The sequence below is a fragment of the Nylanderia fulva genome, unplaced genomic scaffold (assembly GCF_048542155.1).
Source record: "Nylanderia fulva isolate GAGA-0341 unplaced genomic scaffold, ASM4854215v1 Scaffold36, whole genome shotgun sequence".
Classification (NCBI taxonomy): Eukaryota; Metazoa; Arthropoda; class Insecta; order Hymenoptera; family Formicidae; genus Nylanderia; species Nylanderia fulva.
The window spans coordinates 2,308,040-2,331,644 of record NW_028190433.1 but is presented as its reverse complement, the minus strand read 5'-3'; the positions used below and the strand labels follow the sequence as shown (position 1 = coordinate 2,331,644).

Here is a 23,605-nt window from a genome sequence, read left to right as displayed (position 1 = left end):
TTCAGACATGATACCAATATTTAAAGTTAATGACGAAATAGGCTGTGTATATAAATCTTCCACTAACACAAGTACTTTGCCAATAGCATACATTTTATTGTCATTAGATTTAATGAAATTTAAAATTGACATTATTTGTCCATTTTCAAAAGAAATGCAATTATTTTTTGGATCATCACAGTTAATATAATATTGATTATTGCAAAAAATTTTATATTGTTGTACAGAAATGAAATCTTTCGTAATAGGACCATCACAATGAGAGCGTGTAAAACATTTTTCCATATCGTATGAATTTGAATATATTTTGAATGTTTCATTATTATGTATTGTCTCAATTTCTGCAAATCTTCTTGTTAATTGCTGTAATGGTTGGTTAGTTTTACGAATTAATTTCTTTAACGTAGACATATAATTCTCAAATTTAAATGCACTAAATTTATCCAGAGCACCAAATTGTTTTACGTCTGCAGCAAGATGTAATAAATTATGAATATTATGTGAAATATATTTAGAACCGTAGATAACTTGAAATGATTTTACAAAATGTTTTAATAAATTTTCTGCATATTCTATAATAGAAGTTTGATATGTTAAAGTAGGATGTGCAAGAATTGTGATTGCTACATGTAATGTTAGAAAATTTAAATATACATTTTCTTGTAGTATTCCTTTCAATATAATAGGACCTGTATATAATAAAAATTGCCGATATTCTGTGGCTTTCCAATGTTTGATATACTTTAATGATCTTGGTTTTCGAGCAAAATCAGAAGGAATATAATTGCGTAACTTTATTAGTTTCTTAGAAATTTGTTCTTTGTCTGAATTTGATAATCTTATCTTAAGTGGTCCTGAAAGCCATAACATAATAAGTTTACGCATAACACCCAAACATACCAGGTGCATATAATCTAGTGGCACATTTGTAACTAAGCCTAGATTTGGTATATTTTTTAAAATTGTGTCACCAGTTTGATAATCAAGATTATAAGATCCAGTAAAAAATTCTTTATCATTACGTAACATCATATTAGATGTGTATGGAAAACATATATGTCCTTCTATATTATCACCTTCAATAATGCATTTAGTGCAACTATTATATCCAGTGTGTCCTTTTACATTTAAAATAAATGATTTAGCAGGAGCGTCACAAATTATTGCTTTAATTTCGACTTTTATGATCTGTCCCTCATAATCAATCCCATTATTTATAAAAGCAATAGCATCACCTACAAACATTTTTAAAAACTCATTTGCATTTTTTGGTTTTCCTTCACCATAATATAAGGCAATGACATATACATTGTTTATAATATTATCTGCACATAATATTGGCCATAAACTCTTTGTGGAAGACTTATATATAGGTAAACCATCAATATTTATAAATAATTGAATGTTATCAAGAGCAAAATTCAATCTTTTACGTTCTTCAATAATTTTTAGAAGAGCTTTTTCGAGACCTAAGTGGCAGTAATCTCCGTTTTCAATTTGTATAATTTCAGTTGATTTAGGAGTTTGCAATAATGTACGTGGATCTTTAGGCAAAGTATAATTAGTGTGTGTTTGCAATATCTGTAAAAGGTGACGGAGTGATTTGAGTGATATCTTTTCTTCAATAGCCCATTTACTTATGTCATGTATAAAAGTTTCGTTATCATTTAAACACAGATTTTCATAATTGTTATCGACTATAGCTTGCAGCTTATTTGCATCCGTGTAATTTTGTATCATACAGGCATTATTTTCATTCAGAAAGTTAATATTATTTTCATCATAATATTGATTTAGATTTCTATCTGAGTATACTTTATCAGAATCACATAAAGACGAAGCATTCTCATCAACAACAATTAGTTGATCATTATTATTATTAATTATTGCCATAGAATCCGCAGAATCAGTCTGATGAGTTATCATATTCATATCTGTTACTGTGTTTCTTGCAACTAATCTTCGTTTATGTCTTGCACTATAAAATATTGAGTGTTTTCGTTTGCGACCCATATTTTTCACAAAATATATTTTTTTTCCTAAATATACATATACAATGAAAAAAAGATATCTTGTTACAATAAATATGAAAAAAATATAAGACAAACATAAGATAAAAAATATTGTATATACTAACCTTAATTTTTATGTTGATGTTTTTCACTTTGTTAAATCACTTTTTATTGCTAAGTGATCTTCTGAGATCACTTATTTTGAGTCAAAATGTCCTCTTATGCAAATAAAAAACACGTGCTGGTACACCAACAGACTGCGTATACGCTGCAGAGCGTTTTGGGCAACGTGTACGCGCCTACACGGTCACGCTTGCATTAGGATTAGGTAAGATTAGGTTACATTAAGTAGCGTCCATTAACGGTGACGTGTTGATTCTTTTACTTTTAGAACAAATCAACGTCAAGTCTTGACAAGATGACAACTTAGCAGTCATTCTGCTGAACGCGACTATTTTAAAGAAAAATATTTCAAATAAAAGTTGTTTGATTCAAAGGAGGTCATAAAGTAGATGATGCCCTTTATTTGATGAATATTTTAAGAGATATTTGAAGTGGTGTACGTGTTATTTTAAATTGGACACCCTAATATATATTTAGTTATAGCAGTAATAAATATAAATAAATAAATATAAATTATTTATTAAATATATCATAAATTAAACTTTATTTTCCTAATTTTAATTGTTGATCGTCACAGCACAACATCTTTATGATGTCACTGTGACATTTTCTTGCTATGACAGATTTTTTATCATTATTGTTACATTTCGTGATATACTAGTTATATCAATGTGACATTTTTGATGATATCACTGTAACATCATAAAGATGTTGTGCTGTGACGATTAAATATATATTTTATCGTCACAGCAGAACATCTTTATGATGTCACTGTGACATTTTCTTGCTATGACAGATTTTTTTATCCTTATTGTTACATTTCGTGATATACTAGTTATATCAATGTGACATTTTACAATGATATCACTTCAATTGTGATTAATGATATCACTGTTACCTTCCAATAATCTCACAATGACATCACAGTGACATTACATTTTTTTGTCACCTTGTGACTCTATTGTGAGCTTATTGTGATGTCACTGTGACATTTTTTGCTATGGGGGATATAATTAACTTATAAGATACATAATAACACAAATCGCTAACACAACTAATATGGTCAGTGCTGTTAATGTGGGCAATAAGAAGTTTTAGTAATATATATAAGTTATCATCTAATTGCATTCATTTATCGCTAAATAATTTTAATACAAGCCAACATTTTAATATAAAAATATTAATTTCTCTTTGATTTTAACGTAAAAATAAAAAATTCATGATTACACTAAATACACAAGTAACTATTATTGTGATACTTAAAAAATGATAAAACTTATTGACGTTGTTGCTTTGCCTGTAAAAAATAAAAGTAATAATAAATATGTTGTTATATCGAAAACTAAAATATACAAGTAAAACGTAAAACATACTAGTTCTCTGTCGTAGCGCGTTTTTGAGTGCCTTAACCAAGCTGACACATAGTTCTGAAATTGTTTATCTGTCAAAAATGGAAAGTGTTTTCTAGTCGATCCTACAAATGTAACAAAAAAAAAGTTAATATAGTACCGGTACAATTATTATGCTATTAAAAGCATTAATTTTTTATAATTATATATTTTTACATTTCTATATACGTTTTAAAATGTCCATAATTATTAGTGTGTTCACTTCGAAGTTGCCTTTGCGACCCATCCAAGAACATTTTGTACCCAATTTATTAGTAAATATTTTTTCTAGTCCAGCTTTTATTTGATCGTGGGGAGAAGTGCCTCCTAATAAATAGACAAATGTTTCCTACGAAAAAAATGTAAATACATATATATATATATACAATTGTTCGAGCCTTTTCTGGTAAATATTGAGCATCCTTTTTGTCTATTTTAATTTCAATTAAAGTCAGTTAGTCAGAAGGAAAAAGGGTTAAATATATATTTTTTAAAAATAGATATCAGTAGTTTTGGCATATTCAACAATGGTACAATGAAATTATAATGAATGTTATAAAATAATCCTAGTTTAATCAAGCTTGAACAATCAAAATTGCTTTTGAAAGCAATTTCTTTCTAACCATTTACATTATTTTACCAGCTCGAACCTTGAATTTTGTCTCAAATATTCAAAAAACAAGAAATAAGAAATGTAGACTATTTTTACCATTTGTTTTTGTCCTTCCTCATTAGTTTTTAATGCGATGTCGAAATCAAGTAATTTTGTAAATTTCTTGAAAGGTTTGTTCGGAATAAGAGAAAAAGTACTACTACAGCTTGAACCAGATGCTGAGAGCAGTGGAAGCGAATTATTTGTACGCTCTAATTGCTTTAAAAATGCATTTTGTTGTTCCAATAATTTTTTAATCGCAATCGTGTTTTGCAGGATTGAAACAATATTCTGAAATATAAATTTACAAATTATATTACTATAAACAAAAGAACAATAAATATGAATGATTACCTGCTGGAAAATTTTCAAAAATGATATCGGTTGGTATCATATTATTTACTGGATTAACAGCATCTTTAGGATCTAAATAATGGAAATTTTTTGTATCATTATTGTATTTATTTAATATTAAATTAATAAATTAATAGACACTATATATATATTAAGCGGGATTACTTAAAATCGACTTGTATTGTTTAATACCTTATTGTACCAAAAATTATTTGTTTATACCTTCATCAGAAGTTACATGGTCTTCAGAGGCAATATTATTCTTTTTATTTTGACTCACGTTTATTGCTGTTTCATCCATATTTTCGATATCCTTGTCCAAGTTTTGGTTATCATCATTAATCAAATCTAAATGTATAAAAAATTACACTATTAAGCATTACTTTATTTGCAAGTTAAAAAAATAATGTTAAAGATTTATAAAAATAATATATATATTTATTTATTGTTATACCATTTGTCAACTGTTCATTTTCTAAATGCAAATCCATGACAGTCATTAACGGAGATGGTGTCATTCGCGGATTTGAATCGTCATCATTTAAGTTGTTTGCTGTAACTGGTTGGAATGTTTTCTTTTTTCTTTTCCCTCGGCCTAATTGCGAACATGATGTATCTGATGTATCGGTTCGAATTTTTTTATGTACAACATCTATAGCTTCCTTATATGAATCTGTAATTACAAATTATTTTATTAATTGTCTATATATATACATACATTTGTATTACATGATTTATATAAGTCTTTTCCATAACCGTATTCATAAATATTGGGAAGTTATGATTTGATATATTAAATACGAAAAAGTCATTTTTTTAATATAAAACATGTTTAATTAAGATATTATCTTATTATATACTATCAATATTTTTATGACAATACTTACTACTTTGAAATATTAGTTGCACTATGTATTTTTGCCAATTGTCTTTTGGGGGTTCTTTCCGTAATATATATTTCCTAACATTTTTTTCCGGCCATTTACACATTATTTGATCATTTGTAAATGTCATCCATGAGGTTGGTACAACTTCTACAGCGTTTGATTGGCCTTCTATATTGATAAATTCAATCACTGACCAAGTCTGCAAAGCATATAAACCATTTAATTTTCAATTAATAAACATTATTATAATGTTATAATATGATCCCACAAAAAAAGACATCACAGATGTAAAAAAAAAGCGCTAAGTTATATCTTTCGTCAGCAAGGGTTCGATTCCCGCTTCAGCGACTTTTCGGACCTATATTTTTCTCGCTTATTTCTCCATATGTAAGTTTCGAAATTAATTTATATGTGGAACGTTGGGATCTCAAATTGAGATACAGTTCCGTTTAATTAATTTTTCGTTTCGTTTCCTTGGCTCTATTGCCCAGCTTAGAAGACAGCATACTTATATTATTTATATTGAGAGCCGATAAAAATATTTATTTCTGAGTTTATTCACGCCTTGGGCTAATCACGGCGGTATTTACTAACATCTACTAAAAAGGCAAATGAAAAATATAGGATCGAAAGGGTCTGAATAGCTTAGTTGGTAAGAGCAGTCGCCCGGAAAGTGAAAGACGCGGGTTCGATTCCCGCTTCAGCGACTTTTCGGACCTATATTTTTCTCGCTTATTTCTCCATATGTAAGTTTCGAAATTAATTTATATGTGGAACTTTGGGATCTCAAATTGAGATACAGTTCCGTTTAATTAATTTTTCGTTTCGTTTCCTTGGCTCTATTGCCCAGCTTAGAAGACAGCATACTTATATTATTTATATTGAGAGCCGATAAAAATATTTATTTCTGAGATAATATATAATATTTAGATAAATTTCTTATAATGATACAAATGTATAATTTTTGCTTTATTTTAAAACGTTTATAATATATACAATAACAAAATAAATTCAGTAAAATATATATATATATATATTTATTCATCTTTATATTTAAATAACATGAATAATTATGTAATTAATTTAAACTGGAATGTATATACATTGTAAAGTTATTATATATTTTTATAAAATATTTAGATAAACAGATATATATAAAAAATAAATTATTTATCTTTAAATAATTATTTAATTCAAATATATTTAAACGTATATTCAAAAAAGGTAATATAAGGCACAAAGAATTAAATTTAGGAAATTAAAAAAATTTAAAGTTAAATAAAAATTTTTAATTTAAATTAAAAAATAAAAGTAAAAATAAAAGTAAAAAAAATGTAATGTACAAAAAATACTTAGCGCTGTTTTTGTATTGTTATTTTAACACATTAGTAAATAAAATAAAATATAAATCAAAGTATAGACTAATTTTTTTACTGCAATACGCTTCAATAGAAATCTATAAACATATTACGTGGCTCGATATTCGAATGACATGTGGCTAGCTGAACATATCGATATACATGTATGAAATATATGTATATAATGTAACATGCAATAATTGTCATATTAAACAGATTCAACGATTGAGCAATGTGAATGGGCTGAGTGAAAATTATAAAAATGAATTTACTATACATTAATATATGCTAAAGACGTATACATATACATATATATGTTATTAATATATGTATACCAGGGTTGGGAAGTAACGAGTTAGTTGTAACGAAGTGTTATAGTCCGAATGACTATAACTATATTATATTATATTATATTAACATAGTTTTAATAATAAATTAGTAAGTCAGCTATTATATAATCATTTGAGAAACGTTCTCACGCTCTCGCGAAGCGCTTATCGCGAAAAGACGCAAACGCGATGAAATATAAGCGTTACGCCGAAACCCGCGGATCGCAAACGAAGAATCAACCTGCTTCGCTTGCACCTAGATAAAAGCGTGTGAATAAAAATTAGCCAATGAAAGAGCTTCCCTACATCTTCCCCCGAAAGATGTAGAAAAGAGCAGGAGACCACCGCGAACGGAAAGCGAGGCGACGAAGTAAGTCGCTAACGAAAATCCAAAAAGTCAAGTCGCTAATTAGAACCTAACTAGGAGTCGAAGACAAGCCGCAGAATATAACTATCGCCTGTAATCTGATTATCGAGAGCGAGCACACCTAACTAATCACCCAGGTGGGATTATACATAATTAATCCAACTCAAAAAATAAGCGAAATAAAAGATTTATTCAAATACACAAGCGAAGTTAATCAAAGTGGAGACGCCCGCCGATCCTAGGATCCTCATCCTTCAGTCGACTGAGACCCCAAAATTTTCCGTGCCTTCCCGGAGGCACAACAATTTGGTGGCAGCGGTGGGATCTCAGCCGCAGGGCCGACGTGGTCTCCAAAATTTTCACAGCGGCGAAGACCTGTAAAAACACATACAATTATAACAAGTGTTAGACGGGCACGTCAGTAACTCTGACGGAAATAAGCAGAAGCCACGACTAGGAGAGAACGAGAGAGCGGACAACATAAACAGTGCAACGAGTGATAAGCAGCAGAGAATCGAAAAGGATCGCCGACGTCCAAGGACAACGCCGACCTACGACAACCTCACGGGCAGCGCATCAACACGAGCGACGACCCGCCGTATCTATCACCAACACGGAGCCGCCGTTATCAGCCCACGAGCGATCGAGTTGCAGCAGCAGCAGCCGACCCGTATAGAGCGTAACGATGCGAGCCGTTATACTGTAAGTCCGAATTTATTTGATTGCGTGAATGTTGGAAGGTGACGAAACACCCCGACAAGCGATTAAAAACCAATCGTGGTTGCATAGTACACCTGTACGGTTAACGACGCGAGTATTGCCTTTAACTGCGCAAAATCTCGAAAGCGTTCGTAGAAATTTAGACAGCGACTTGACAAACGAAAATAATACCGAGTTACCTCCGAACGTAATAAACGAACGAGAATTTCCATTTACTAGTTTTGACGCGAGTATATTCGCAAAAAATCCAAGCGACTCCGTTCAAGTAACTCAAAACGAACCGCGTCGATTGCGACCGTATATCAGCCGAACTCCAAGTAGAGTATCTTCGCGAAGAGAATTTTCATTAACGTCATACGACAGCGAAATATTCGATCCCGAAGAAATTTATAGCGAAATAAATATGGCAGAAAATACAAACGCGAACGCAACTATTCCGCCAACCGCGATAGATGCCGAAATAAGCATACTCCGACAAACCCTTGCACAAATGGGACAGAATTTAGACGTCACGTCACAACAACCCTCCGTCGTAGCGCCCGGAGAAACTTCACAAATGCTTAATATAATACAAGCTATACATGCAGAGCTACATACACTAAACACACGTATGAATAGGATAGAAGCCGCACAGGCATACACACACACAGACGAACAGCGGGAGTCCGATTACGAGCCTCGTATGACTTACGGACGGACTGAGCGCGACGTACGAAATCGACGGAGTACTGCACGACAATATATGTCTCTAAAAGAAGCGCGAATGATGATACCCGAATTCGACGGTACATCGCGACACCGCCTTCAGGAATTTCTAAACGCATGCACATATACAATGCAAAACATACATCCCGGAGACGAAGAGTCTCTGATACAGGGCATACTATTTACTAAATTAAAAGGTAAAGCCATGCAAGTCATCGAAACGCGAGACATACAAACGTTTGAAGAATTAAAGCAACAACTAGAGACCGCATACCAATGCAAGCAAAGTACTGCCCACTTGCAATTAGAATTTAATTCGCTAAAGCAGAAATATAATGAGACAGCACAAAATTTCGGGCAACGCGTCGACCAGCTCGCTATGAATTTATACGATTCAATGATAGAGGGAGAAAACCAAACGAGCTCAGAGAAACGCACTATCTTACAAACGATCCAAACCCAAGCATTATTAAATTTTCAATTAGGGCTACGAAGCGACTTAAAGGTACTCGTACGCTCACAACGATATACGACGCTTCAAGAAGCGATAGCCGGCGCGAGCGCGGAAGAGAGATTTATCGGACCTAGCACGTCACGGGCAACTAATTCCTCGCTAAATAAGTTTGAATCAACGCGGTCAAGACAGCGAACGACGGGACAATGTTATAGATGTGGAAAACCCGGACATTACGGACGAGACTGTCGTAGCACAATCAACGTTCTGCCGAAACCGGAAAAATCCTCGCGCGTATCCGCCATCGAAAAATTTTGCAACCATTGCAAAAAACGTGGACATAACCGCGAAGAATGTTGGGAATTAAACGGACGACCGAAAAATAATACGCCCCCACGGAACAAGCCAGAGGATCGAAAAAAACCGCGAAGTATTAATAAAATAGATAATCAAAAAATCCGGCAGGAGAGAAATTCCGAGTCCGAACGTAGCAGCGATGAAGACGGAGAGCGCGGAGATAAGATTAAGAAGACTCGCGCGCTCGAATATCAGGTGACACACGTGCGCCGAACGCCGAGAGAAAGAGCGAGTTTAAATATAATTACTCTGCCTATGCGAGAAGCAAAACGCGGAAGAGTAAATATGCTTTACGATTCGGGAGCTACGATTTCATTGATAAAAGTGAAACACTTGAAGGGCGAGACCAAAATTTACAATAATAAAATAACCCTCGTTGGAATAACCGGTCATAAAGCAAAGACGATCGGAAAAATATACGCGACAATTGAGCTAAACGGAAACAAGATAAAACACGCGATTTACGTCGTGAAAGATGATTTCCCAATGGAATATGACGGGATCATAGGAATCGATTTCCTCCAGAAGCAGCAAGTCACGTGCGATTACAAAAAACGCGAATTACAAATCGGAAACGCCGTCCTAAAATTGCAACCGTACAACAAAATTATCTTAAAACCGCGTAGTGAAACAATTATACACGCAATAACAAATGATAATAAAACAGGGATCATTCGAGCCAAAGAAACCGCCCCAGGAATCTATATCGGACGATGTTTGGTAGAACCGAAGAATTACCAATGTCCCATCAGTGTAATTAATACAACTGATAAGCCGGTCGAGATACACACACCCCTCGTAACCGTAGAAGACGCTTGCGAAGATAACGCGCACAAATTGTACACGATACATATAGACGAGACTCCGAATCAATTAACGCGTGACGAACGAATTTGACAATTGTTACACACAAAGCATTTAAACGAGGAAGAAAGGAAAGCAATACAGAAAATATGCGAAGAATATAGCGACGTGTTTTATTTAAGCGGAGAACCACTGTCATGCACAGCAACGCTAAAACACGAGATAAGCACGCGCGCCGATACCTCACCCGTCAATGTGAGACCGTATCGCCTTCCCGAAAAACACAAATCAGAAGTGAACAAACAAGTACAAGAAATGCTAAAAGACGGAATTATTAGTACAAGCATTAGCCAGTGGAATGCACCGTTATTAGTAGTGCCAAAAAAGACTGACGCAACAGGCAAACCGCGATTAAGAGTAGTAGTCGATTTCCGAAAGTTAAATGAATTGACTATAGGCGACTCATTCCCACTGCCGAATATTACCGATATTTTGGATCAGCTGGGAAACGCGAAGTATTTTACGACGCTCGACCTTGCATCTGGATATCACCAGATACCGATGGCCGAGCGCGACAAAAATAAAACAGCCTTCTCGACTCCCTACGGACACTACGAGTTTAATAGAATGCCGTTTGGACTTAAAAACGCGCCTGCGACTTTCCAACGACTTATGAACTCAGTGCTAACCGGGATACAAGGACTCCGATGTCTCGTTTATCTCGACGACATCGTTATATACGGATCCAGTTTAGAGGATCACAACAGAAGACTCGCGGAAGTATTACAACGCCTACGGAAACATAGTCTTAAACTACAGCCTGACAAATGCGAATTTTTACGAAAAGAGGTAATATACCTTGGACATATTATTTCCGAAAACGGTATACTGCCAGATCCGTCGAAATTAGAGGCGGTAAAAAATTTTCCGACACCACGGAAAGTAAAAGACGTACAATCGTTTATCGGACTAACGGGTTATTACCGGAAATTTATAGAAAATTTTTCGCGAATCGCAAAACCGTTAACAAAATTAACGAAGAAAGAAAAGAAGAAAGGAGAAATTCTGCCGCAGCATGGATGGTCTTATCTCGTAAGATAAAAATATCGATTTTTTTCTCGCTGAATGCATTGTCCTTGACATAATAATTATATCTCGCAAAGTATGTAACGGGTGGCGCGCAAATAAAGTACACCATGATATATACATATAAGTATTTATTCGTCTTATATTTAATACATAATTATGTAGTTTTATTACATATTAAAAACTAAAGCCACCAGCTCGCAATCGACAAGTTGGTGCATGTTGAAGGCATTGCTAGCGCGTATCGCATTCAACAATTCTCTCGCATTCGTTACAGTGGATGCAATATTGGAGAATTGAGTATATTTGATATCAACCGTTGCGACGAGCCTCGTCAATCGATCGTACATTATTTTGATACATGAATCGAGCTCGAACATACGATGTAACGTCGATTCGACCATCATCATGCGCACGTCCGCGATTCGAGACTTATGAGCTGGTGCCGTTTATCTTGTGAAATCGCACTGTTAGCGGCCCCGACACTTATGCAATGAATACACATACGTTGTTGGAGGTGGAGTCATTGTTCAGGTAATTGTGAATAGCGTGGCGTTGCTCGTAGAGTCCTTTCCACGTTTCGAAGATAGTAATAGCTGTTTTCCCCGATGATCTCCTATGGCGATCTCTACGTAACTCGGCGGATCCACTCTGATGCCGATTCGAGGAATTTGAATTCCGTTGCCGTCAATGCGTATCGTCCTTCCAAGTATACGAACCGCACGAGGCCTCCAGCCAAAACACTGTAAAATTAGATGAAATTATAACTAAATTAGGAAAAAAAGAAATATAACTTAATAAAAAAATATAGAATATAGAAATTATATAAACTAGATACAAAACAAGTTATACTTACTCGTCGCATTTCCTTCTCGCACAGTTTCTTCATGTCTCGGCATTGTTAGTAATTCATGCCTTGCTGCTGCATCTCTTGAACCGAGGGTATTAAAAAGTGAACCGTACAGTTAGAACGGTCGGACGAACGACTGATTGTATAATAAGTACTAATAATCGAGTAACGGTCATTTTTAAAATATTAGGAGAAGGGGATCTTAGAAATATATCTGGAGGGAAAGAACAAAGAGAAATATTTAAAATATTAGGAGAAGGGGGATTCTTAGAAATATATCTGGAGGGAAAGACAAATTATTAAAAGTAGTGGGGGTAAAGAATTCTTAGAAATACGATTACGTGAGAAATTTTTAAAACAAAAAGTTTCATAATTGTATGAATGATCTTCATGATTAATACGACAAAAATGCGCAAATTTGTTTCTTTTTCACGTAGTCTCTCGTTATAAAATGCTTGAAAAATATTTACTTGTATTTCTTTTATGGACTAATCAAAAAATTAATATTTGCAAATTTACATTACAAAGTATACAATTGCTATTTGAGATATAGCTACAATATAATATATGTCATATTATTTTGTTTAATTATATTATATTAAATTTCATATTTATAAAATAAATTATAATTAATGGATACTGCATTTTATGCACATATTCATTGAAAAATATTCAATTTTATCATATTTTTAAATGACAAGAAATTGTAGATTAATTATTCCTGCTCAATTTCTGCCGCCAATCTGCTATCAGATTGTGTTTGACAGACTAGGTTTCTACCGCCAATTTGCCATTAACTATATTGTGCAAATTTTCTTGGTTTTTTGCCGCTAATCTGCTGTCAGATTTTACTTATTATTTATGCTAGCATAATGTCATCAATTGCAGATACAGCAATTAATCTTAGGATAGGAATCTGCTGTAAAGTCATGATTATTAGCTAACATTTTGCTATCTGGGATATTAACTATATATTTTATACTCTAATAATTTATCCCACAAAAAAAGACATTACAGATGTAAAAAAAAGCGCTAAGTTATATCTTTCGTCAGCAAAAATAGTTCTTTATAATAATAAAAAATATAATCTCAAAAATTATGTTTATAGCCAAAATAATTCTTTGCAAAAATTAATCATTATCAAAAATATTTTCTCAAAAATTATATTTATAAATTATATTTTATTTTTGTTAATAATACTAGAAAAAAATTAAAATTTTAGCATCAAAAAGTAGTGAAATCAAAAAATTGCGCTAAATAATTATATTGATAATACGAGAAAAAAGGTTAAAATATTAGCATCAAAAAGTAGTCAAATCAAAAAGTTGCACTAAGTAAGTGACAACATAATATATAATATTTAGATAAATTTCCTATAATGATACAAATGTATAATTATTGCTTTATTTTAAAACGTTTATAATATATACAATAACAAAAAACTGGGCGCGCTGCTAAATAATATTCTAATGATATTAAAATTAAATTGTTACTTTTAAACTCATTGCAGCGCGCCCAGTTTTTTTAACTAAAATTTTTTTATTTCTTTTTATTTTATATTAATTTTAAATTTGCATAAGTTTTTATATTTTAATTTTTTATAAAAATGTTTATTTATTCGCGCAATAATTGGACATTACTTTTTGTAGAGATATTGATTTTAGAACATAAATTTTTGTCAATTGATAGATTTTTTTACTTAAAAATACTTTTTTGTTTAACACTTTTTCACATGGCGCATGGACTTGGCATCTTGTTAATCTTTTTTTTTAAAAGATAAGTTTTTTTATGGTACAATTCTACATTTGCAAATTTAAATTTTTATTGATTCATTATACGACTCTATATATGTCTGCAACTTTAATTTACCACTGGTACAAGTTTCTACTTTCACTTGGCGCAATTTTTTTTTTATTTCATTACTTTTGTTACGATTGTACATGGGTTTATAATCGATAATTTTTCATACAATTCTATTGTACATGGGTTTGCAATGGATAATTTTTGTTAATGGCGTGCCCTTAACTGGTCGCCTTTTTTTACCTTTTTTTAAAGGTGAGTTTTTAGAGATTATATCATTCATTTTTGTATATGATAAGCATCTTTAAATAAATAAGCAAATTCAATTTTTCTGGCATTTTCTTATTACAGGTACATATATATCCAATAATTAATATACAAAATTAAATATTATTCATCACACAATTTGTATCAAAATAATATATTATTTAGAATTTATTTAATCAAATCAAATAAATCAAATAATTTTGTTAATTTTGTTAATTTATACGAGCCTTTCATTAATTAATTTTATTTAATCATTTTTATCATTGTGATTGTAGTGGCAAGGATCTTATTGCTCAGTGTCATTGCAAGCATCTGGCCTGTATATACCATAATATATTGTGTAATACATTGGCTAAGTATGACAATATGGATTTTGATAGATTCCCATGGAATATTGGAATTTTGTCGGACTTGCAGTCATCCACCACATATGCAGCCTACAATTAAAGAACGCATTTATTCCATATTATTTGCTTCCGTTATTGGCATAGTGCACATTTTTATATATCTCAATGCTGTAGATAGCAAAACATTTTGAAAACATCTATCTTTCTATGTTATCTGCTTTTTTGAAAATATTGCAGCAAATTTATTATGGCAATATGCTTGTCTTCCTGCAGTTAAAGAGGCTTAGTACTTTAATATAATCTTTATTATTTGTATCATTTCCTTTTTCTTGAGAATTACAGCAATGCTTTTGTACTATATTGTCTTGCATCCCTCAAAAAGACAACATACTTCAAACGCACCAGTTCAAGCAATGTAACTTTGATATTTATTTACTTTAAAAAATGAGAGATAAACTATACAATATGCAATTAACCTTATCTTATGACTTTTATAAATCTTATGATAAAATCTAACTCTCTCTTAATCTTTATTATGAAAAGAATCTCGGTATTATATGAAATAATTTCATTGTATAGTTTAACTTTCAAAAATTTTGCAAAATAAAATAATTCATACATTGTATTTCTACCATATATATAAAAAAAAGATAGGTAAATATAAATAAATAAATATATATTTATGATATAAATAAATATATATTTATATATATATATATATATATATATATATATAAAATGTTGGATTTTTATTATATATATAATATATAATTTTATAAAAAATTTTTTTTATATGCTATTGAATTTTAATACATACAATTTTGATTATATGTATTTTATAATTGATTATACTTATAAGTATTTTTATATTATCTTAAAAAGACTGCATAGAATTATTTGTGCGACACTCTTATATGTATGTATAATTAATAGGGACCAACTACACATTTATTTTTCCACTGATATAATTTTAAAAAATTTTTTTTATATGCTATTGAATTTTAATACATACAATTTTGATTATATGTATTTTAATTGATTATACTTATAAGTATTTTTATATTATCTTAAAAAGACTGCATAGAATTATTTGTGCGACACTCTTATATGTATGTATAATTAATAGGGACCAACTACACATTTTTTTTTCCACTGAATAAAAACAATCTCAATATTAAAATTAAATGATAAAAAAGATACTGTGATATTATATTGATGAGAAATGTACATTTATAATTGTATTAAATACAAAAATAAACATGCCATGAATTACTATATATACATATTTTCATAATTATCAAACTTAAAAATATAATATTGTTACCAAAGAAGAAAGCACTATTTAAAAACTCTAAAAGTTCATAATTTGTTAAATTAGTAATTAAATACTGCATCTTGTATAATTTTTAAGCTTTATTCTTTTATTTTTTTTTATTTACTTGAATAGATATTAACATCCAATGTAGCATACAGATTAAATTAACAACCAAAGAAATAAATCTTAACTTTGAAATATATTTTTGTTTCTTTTAAATATCAATCAACTGGATTTTGTACTACTATTAATATGAATTATTTATCTGGTGCCATCATAATTTTATGTTTTTTGCTACGTATGTGCAAGAAAGTTAAATCATTTGTTGGATTCAAGTCACGTACGACAGAACGAGCTTTATCTGACAATTGGCTTATCAAACCTGCGTATTGAACTGTTGTCGTATTATCTAATGTTGACTTTATAGGAATACCTAAAACAGATATAATTTTATAAATTTTTGTTTACAACTACAAGTAAATCATGTCAATGATCTCATGTAATACCTTCTGCATTCACCACTATTGTTCCAACTACCCTTTTATGAGACTGAATTCGTTTCATAGTTTCTTCAACCTCTTATAAATTATTTCATCGAAATTTATTAATAAAATTTTTATTTTAAATATTCCAATAACGGAAGCAAATCATATGGAATAAATGCGTTCTTTAATTGTAGGCTGCAGGCTTCCGGTTCCGGTGAGAGTGTGAGTGACAGGTGTGTGAAAGCGTGGCAGGTATTTGTGAGGAAAGAGTGAGAAAAGGGGTGAGGAGAATAGGAGATAGGAGGTGAGAGGGCGTAGGAAAAAGAGGAGGATAGATTGAAAGGATAGGAGAAGGAAAAGGGGTAAGGAGTTAGTAAATAGAAAGCAGGAAAAGGTGAGACACGTGGACACGTAGACACGTGGAAGAAAGAGAGTAGGTGTAGAGAGCAGGTGCAGATAGAAAGATAGGGAATTCAATAGGGAATTCACTAGGGAATTCACTAGCGAGTTGGCGCGAATTAGAACATAGAGTAAGTGAATCAAAGAAAGAAAGCGATAAGAGAAAAATGAATAAGGAGGAAAAGAATGTTAGTGAAGAGAATAGTAGAGATAGGAGGATAGAGACTACTAGAGATAGGATGGTTGAGGAAGGGGGAAAGAGGGGAGATGAGGAGGAAGTAAAAAAGAAGGCAGGGAGGCCGAGAAGAGTAGATGAATTAGCGAAAGAGAGGAGGAGCAGTATGGGATGTATAGAGGATTTCTTGAAAAGGAAAAGGGAAGAAGGGGGAGAGGAGGATAATGAGGAAGAGGAAAGAAGTCTGAGAAGGAGCAAAAGAACTGAAAGGCTGAACAGAGAAGTAGGGGGGATAGAAAAGGAGGAGTTAAAGAGGATGATGGAGGAGATAGGAGAGAAGATTACAGAGAAGTTGGGTGAGGAAATAAGAAAATTGAAGATTGAAATATGGAAAAAGGAGGGGGAATGGAGAGAAGAAAGAAAAGAAATGGGAAAAAAGATAGAAAGTCTGGAGGAAAGGGTGATAGAGTTGGAGGCAAGAATAAGTTGGAGAAGAGAAGTAAAAAGGAAGAAAGAGAAAGAGAGAGGGGGGAGAAGGAGGGAGTAAGGGGTTAGGTGAGTCAATAATGGGGAAAATGAGAGACATAGGAAAGAAGTTAGAGTGGAAAGAGAGAGAAGAAAGAAGGAATAACATCGTGATAAGAAGAATAGAAGAAGGGAAGGAAGATGTAAAAGAAAGAGTGGAGAAAATAATGAAAGAAATAGGAGCGAAAACGGAAATAGAATGGATAAGAAGGTTGAAAGGAAAGGAGGGAAAGGAAGGAGAAATGGTGGTTGTAAGACTAGGCAGCAGAGAACAAAAGAGACAGGTGATGGAAAAAAAGAGTCTGTTAAGAGGAAAGAAGGTGAGGATAGAGGACGACCTAACATGGGAGGAAAGAAAGATGAAATGGAGAATAATGGAAATTGCGGAGGAAGAAAAGAGGAAAGGGAACAAGGTGTGGACAAACTACGGTAGGATAAAAATCAATGATGTTTGGTGGAAATGGGAAGGGGAAGAAAGAGTGCTCAAGAACTGGAAGGGAGAAATTAGAGAAGGAATGGAGAAAATGGAGGTGGAAGAGGGGGGCATGAAGACAAGAATGGAGGAAAAAAGGGATAGAAGAAGGGAGAAGAGAAGAAGGAAGGAAAGGAGAAGGGAAGAAGAGTAGTAAGAAGAGAAAGGAGGAGGGAGAAAAGGAGACGGAGATAGAAAGAAGAAAGGAGCAAGAGAGAAAGGAAAAAGGAGAAGTAAGAGAGGAATGGAAGATAGGTTTTTGGAATGTGGCAGGGTTGAAAAATAAGGAAGAAAAATTCTGGAAGGAAATAGAGGATTGGGAGGTAGTGGTGATGATGGAAACATGGATAGAGGAAAAGGGGTGGGAGGCGATTAAAAAGAGGTTACCGAAAGGATATAGATGGGAGAAGCAAGCAGCAAAAAAGAGAAAGAAGAAAGGAAGACCGATGGGGGGAATGATCATGGGGGTAAAGGAGGAGAGGGGAAGGATAAAAGTATCAGGAATGGGAGAAAAGGCGGAGGGAATAATGATGGCGGATTTAGAGGTAGGAAGAGAGAAGTGGAGGGTAATAGGTATATACATTAACGGGGACATGGAAAGGAAAATGGAGGAAATGAAGGAATGGATGGAAGAGAAAGAAGAAGACAAATGGACGATTTTAGGAGGAGATTTCAACGCAAGGACAGGTAGAAGGGGGGGAGTGATAGGAGGAGAGGAGGAAGAGGAAAGAAGATCGAAGGACAAGAAGGTAAATGAGGATGGGAGAAAGTTGATAAAAGAGCTAGAAGAAGTGGGATGGGGAATTTTTAACGGAGGGATTAGAGGGGATAGGGAGGGGGAGTACACATATACAGGAGGAAGAGGGGAATCGGTGATAGACTATGTGGTGGGAGAGGATAGAGTAAAGGAAAAGATAAAGAGAATGGAGGTGGGAGGTAACATAGAGTCGGACCATCACCCTTTGATTGTAACGTTAGAAAGAAGAGGAGGTGCTGAAAAGGGGAAAAGGAAGGAAGGAAAAGGAATAAGAAAAAAGGGGAGATGGACAAAGAGGGGAGGAGAAAGAATAAGAGAGGAAATAGAATGGGGAGAGGAGTGGAAAGAGGGAATAGAAGAGGAGCTAGAGGAAAAAATAGGAAGGATAGAAGAGGAATTGAGAGAAGGAGAAAAAGAGAGTGGAGAAGGAAAAAAGAAAGGGTGGTGGGATGAGGAATGTGAGGAGAAGAGGAAAGAAGTAAGGAAAAAGCTAAGGGAATGGAGGAAGAAAGGAGGAGGAGGAGAAGGATACAGAAAAGAAAGGGCAGAATATAAGCTAATGTGTAAAGGAAAAAGGGAGGAGGAGAGGATAAGATGGTACAAGGAAGCGATAGAGGCAAGAACGGAAGGAGAGGTATGGAAAATTATAAACAGGGAAAGGAAGAAGAGAGAAGGAGTGAATGAAGAGATAAAAGTGGAAGAGTGGAAGGAATATTTCATGGACTTATTGGGAGGGGTAGAGGTTAAAGTTGTAAGAGGAGGAAAAGAGAAAAGGGAGAGGGATGAGGAGCAGGAGATAAGCAGGGGGGAAGTAAGGAGGATATTGGGAAAATTGAAGAAAGGAAAAGCAGCGGGGGAGGATGGGATACCGAGTGAGGTATGGAAATATGGAGGAGAGAGGGTAGAAGAGTGGGTATGGGAAATGTGCAACAGAGTCTGGAGAGGGGAAGGATGGCCGGAGAGGTGGAAAGAGGGGATAATAGTACCACTGTTAAAAAAGGAAACGGGGAATAGGGTGGAAAACTACAGAGGGGTGACTTTGATGCCAACGTTATATAAGGTGTATGTGGGGATTCTAACAGAAAGGTTAAAGGAGGAAATAGAGAGGGGGAATATGTTGCCGGAGAGTCAAACAGGCTTTAGGAAGGGAATGGGGGTGATTGACAGTATATATGTGCTAAACTACCTGATCAATAAAAAAGTGAAGAAGAAGGGAGGTAAGGTAGTAGCGGCCTTCATAGATCTGAAGGCGGCGTTTGACTCAGTGGATAGGGAGGTGTTAATGGAGGCGATAAGGAAGAGGGGGGTAAGAGAAGGGTTAAGTAGTAGGATAGAAGAGGTATACAAGGAAACGAGGAGTAAAGTAAGAGCGGGGAAGGAGGAAGGAGAAAACTTTTGGACGGCAAGGGGTGTGAGGCAAGGTTGTCCAATGAGCCCACACTTGTTCAATTTGTTGATAGCGGATATAGAGGAAGTGCTGAAAAAAGGAGGCTGGGGAGGAGTAAAGTTGGGAGGGGAAAAAGTGCACTGCTTGGCATATGCTGATGACATGGTGTTGTTGGCGGAGGAGGAGGAGGGGATGATACATATGTTGGGGAAAATGGAAAATTACATGGATAAAAAAAGGCTAGAGGTAAATGTGAATAAGACAAAAATAATGAGGTTTAGAAAGGGGGGAGGAAGAATGAGGAAAATAGAGTGGAGATGGAAAGGGAAAAAATTAGAGGAAGTGAAAGAGTTCAAGTATCTAGGATATAAGTTACAAAGGAATGGAGGACAGGAGGCGCAGCTGAGGGACAGAGTGAGGAAAGCAGGAGCGGTGATGAGACAAGTATGGGGTATGGGAAAGGGAAGATTTGCAGGAGACTGGATGAAAAGAGTATGGTTAATGGAAAGGTTGGTAGGAACGGTGATGGAGTATGGGGCGGAGATATGGGGGTGGAAGGAGAGGAGAGAAGTAGAGGCAATGCAGGAAAGATGGATTAGGTGGACGCTAGGAGTAGATTGGTGTACGCCGGGGTATATGGTAAAAGAAGAGATAGGAAAGGATAAATTCAGGATAAGAGCAGGAAGAAGAGCGATAGGGTATGAGAAAAAATTAGAGGAAGGAATGGGAGGAAGTTTAGCGAGGAAATGCTATGAGGAGATGAAGGAGAGGGTAAAGGAAGGAAAGGAGAAAACGGTGTGGGAGGAGGAGAGGGCAAAATTTTTTGAAGGAAGGGGGATAGAAGAGAGGGAGATGGAGGAAAAAAGAGAAAGGGGGAAGGAAGTATATGAGGGATGGGAGCAGAAGGACAGAGAAAGGCAAAAGGAGGAAAGATGGGAGAAGATAAGAGAATCGAGATACAATAGATGGTATGGAGAATGGAAGGAGGAGGGTTTACCGGAATACTTGAGAAAGGGATGGGGGGAAAGCAGATGGAGAAGGATAGTGAGGTATAGAATGAACAATGAATTGAGGGGGGCGAGATACTGGGAAGAGGAGGGGAAAAGAAGATGCAGACTATGTGGGATGGAAGACGAAACTTGGGAACATGTAATAGGAGAATGTGGGGGAGAGGGGAATAAGGGAAACTGGTGGGAAAAAATGAGGGAAATACTGCAAGAAGGAGGAGAGGGAGAAGGATGGATGAGGGAATTAGAGAAAAAGAGGATGGAGGGGAGGGTGGAAGGGGAAGAGGAGGAAGGAGGTATGAGGAGAATGTGTGAAAGTATGAATGAGGTGTTGGGGAATGCATGGGGAACTGGAAGCCGAGGCAAAGCGAGAAATAGGTTAGGGACAGCTCTTTCTCTCTCTTAATTAGTAAATAGGTAGATTAAGTTAGAGATAAGATAATTGTAAGATAGATGTAAGAGTAGAATGTAAGAGTAGTCTATAAGTTAAGATTGTAAGAAATTTGTAAGGTTTGGGTACGCTCCTCAAAAGCGCCTTTAATCCCTGAGGGGGCAAATAAAGTATTGAATTGAATTGAAATTAATTGTAGGCTGCATATGTGGTGGATGACTGTAAGTCCGACAAAATTCCAATATTCCATGGGAATCTATCAAAATCTATATTGTCATACTTAGCCAATGTATTACGCAATATATTATGGTATATACAGACCAGATGCTTGCAATGACACTGAGCAATAAGATTCTTGCCACTACAATCACAATGATAAAAATGATTAAATAAATTTTAAAAAATATATTATTTTGATACAAAGTGTGTGATGAATAATATTTAATTTTGTATATTAATTATTGGATATATATGTACCTGCAATAAGAAAATGCCAGAAAAATTGTAAAATGGTTCCTATAGCACTGATATTAGATTTATCTTGTTAAGCTAATCGAATGCTGCGATGATAACTAGCCATTGCCCAACCCATGCTCACAAGTGAGCTGATAATGCTACCTGCTTGATGTACAACTGAAAAAAATATAGAAGCTAATTAAGAAAATTATTAAAAATATATGCATACTCATACATAGGCATTTATATAATTGAAATATTATTGAAATAATAGCAAAATATCTGATTTTGTATCACAGACTGTAAACTTGCACATAAATTATTATGACAATAAATTTGCAAATAATAACATTAAAATTGAATGTAAAAATTGAAATTGAAAATTGAAAATATCTAACCCCGCACGCTGTCAATATAGCGGAGGGCAACTATCGCCGTCTGTTGTAAAACGTGCGAGATGGACATTTCCAATACATGCATCTATTCATGTGTTGTGTACGTGTAATATATGTGTGCGCATGTGTTGTATACGTGTGAATACGTGTAGCACGATACTACTATGTTTGCGTGGTCGATAATGATAATAATAATGATGATGACGGGGACGTTTCTTAAAAGAAATTTTTCATATTTCGACTTTGCAATTATATATCTCTGCTTACAAATCACGTAGAGCAGAAATAAAGACACTTTTATTATATAATTCAAACTCAATCTATCGATTAAGTCTAGTATAAACTCGATTGCTTCAGCCGTTATTGAGAATTCAAAATATTATAAAGACTCAAATGTCCGACTCGCGTTAAGATACACGGTGTCTCGGCTACGCCCTTAACTGGTCGCGAGACACTACCGTGTCTCTTGATAAACGTTTTAAAATAAAGCAATAATTATACATTTGTATCATTATAGGAAATTTATCTAAATATTATATATTATATAAATTTAACGTATAAGACGGGCAACAAGAGCCAAATCGCGGATGACAATGCGTTATCCTAACGAAACTAAATAATTTTTCGTTAGAATTAAATACCGGTGCACAAGGCACCAAATTTTTACTTGGACACGGCCAAGATTTTAAATATGAAATAATCTCATATTTTGAGATTTAATTTCAATACCCCTTTAAACCCCCCTACGGAAAATAAATAAATGAATGTAAGAGAAAAATATAGATCCGAAAATCGCTGAATCGGGAATCGAACCCGAGACCTTTCGCTTGCCGGGCGACTGCTCTTCCAGCTGAGCTATTCAGATCCTTAATTCTAACGAAAAATTATTTAGTTTCGTTAGGATAACGCATTGTCATCCGCGATTTGGCTCTTGTTGCCAGTCTTATACGTTAAATTTATAATTATATATTATGTTGTCAC

The 23,605-nt window shown here is 34.0% G+C and overlaps 1 protein-coding gene across 3 annotated transcripts; it reads right to left on the bottom strand.

Annotated features, from left to right (window-relative positions):
- Positions 1-14,185: 14,185 nt before the first annotated feature.
- Positions 14,186-23,557, bottom strand: LOC146722169 (uncharacterized). Of its 3 annotated transcripts, XR_014925308.1 has the most exons (4): positions 22,628-23,557; positions 22,251-22,406; positions 16,682-22,134; positions 14,186-16,608 (listed from the first exon to the last, which is right to left on the bottom strand). XR_014925308.1 is itself a non-coding variant. In XM_085485320.1 (3 exons), the coding sequence occupies exon 3, from the start codon at positions 18,102-18,104 to the stop codon at positions 17,031-17,033; it is 1,074 nt and encodes a 357-aa protein (XP_085341446.1). In that variant the 5' UTR covers positions 18,105-22,134; positions 22,251-22,406; positions 22,628-23,557; the 3' UTR covers positions 14,186-17,030. The 3 variants fall into 3 exon arrangements, 2 of the variants coding, with proteins under 2 accessions (XP_085341446.1, XP_085341447.1); XM_085485320.1 differs by having other exon boundaries at positions 14,186-22,134; XM_085485321.1 differs by having other exon boundaries at positions 14,186-22,029.
- Positions 23,558-23,605: the final 48 nt, after the last annotated feature.

What these genes read in the sequence shown, in the direction of transcription:
- LOC146722169 (XM_085485320.1), bottom strand. Translation starts at nt 18,104, where the DNA reads ATGTTAGGTCGTCCTCTATCCTCACCTTCTTTCCTCTTAACAGACTCT.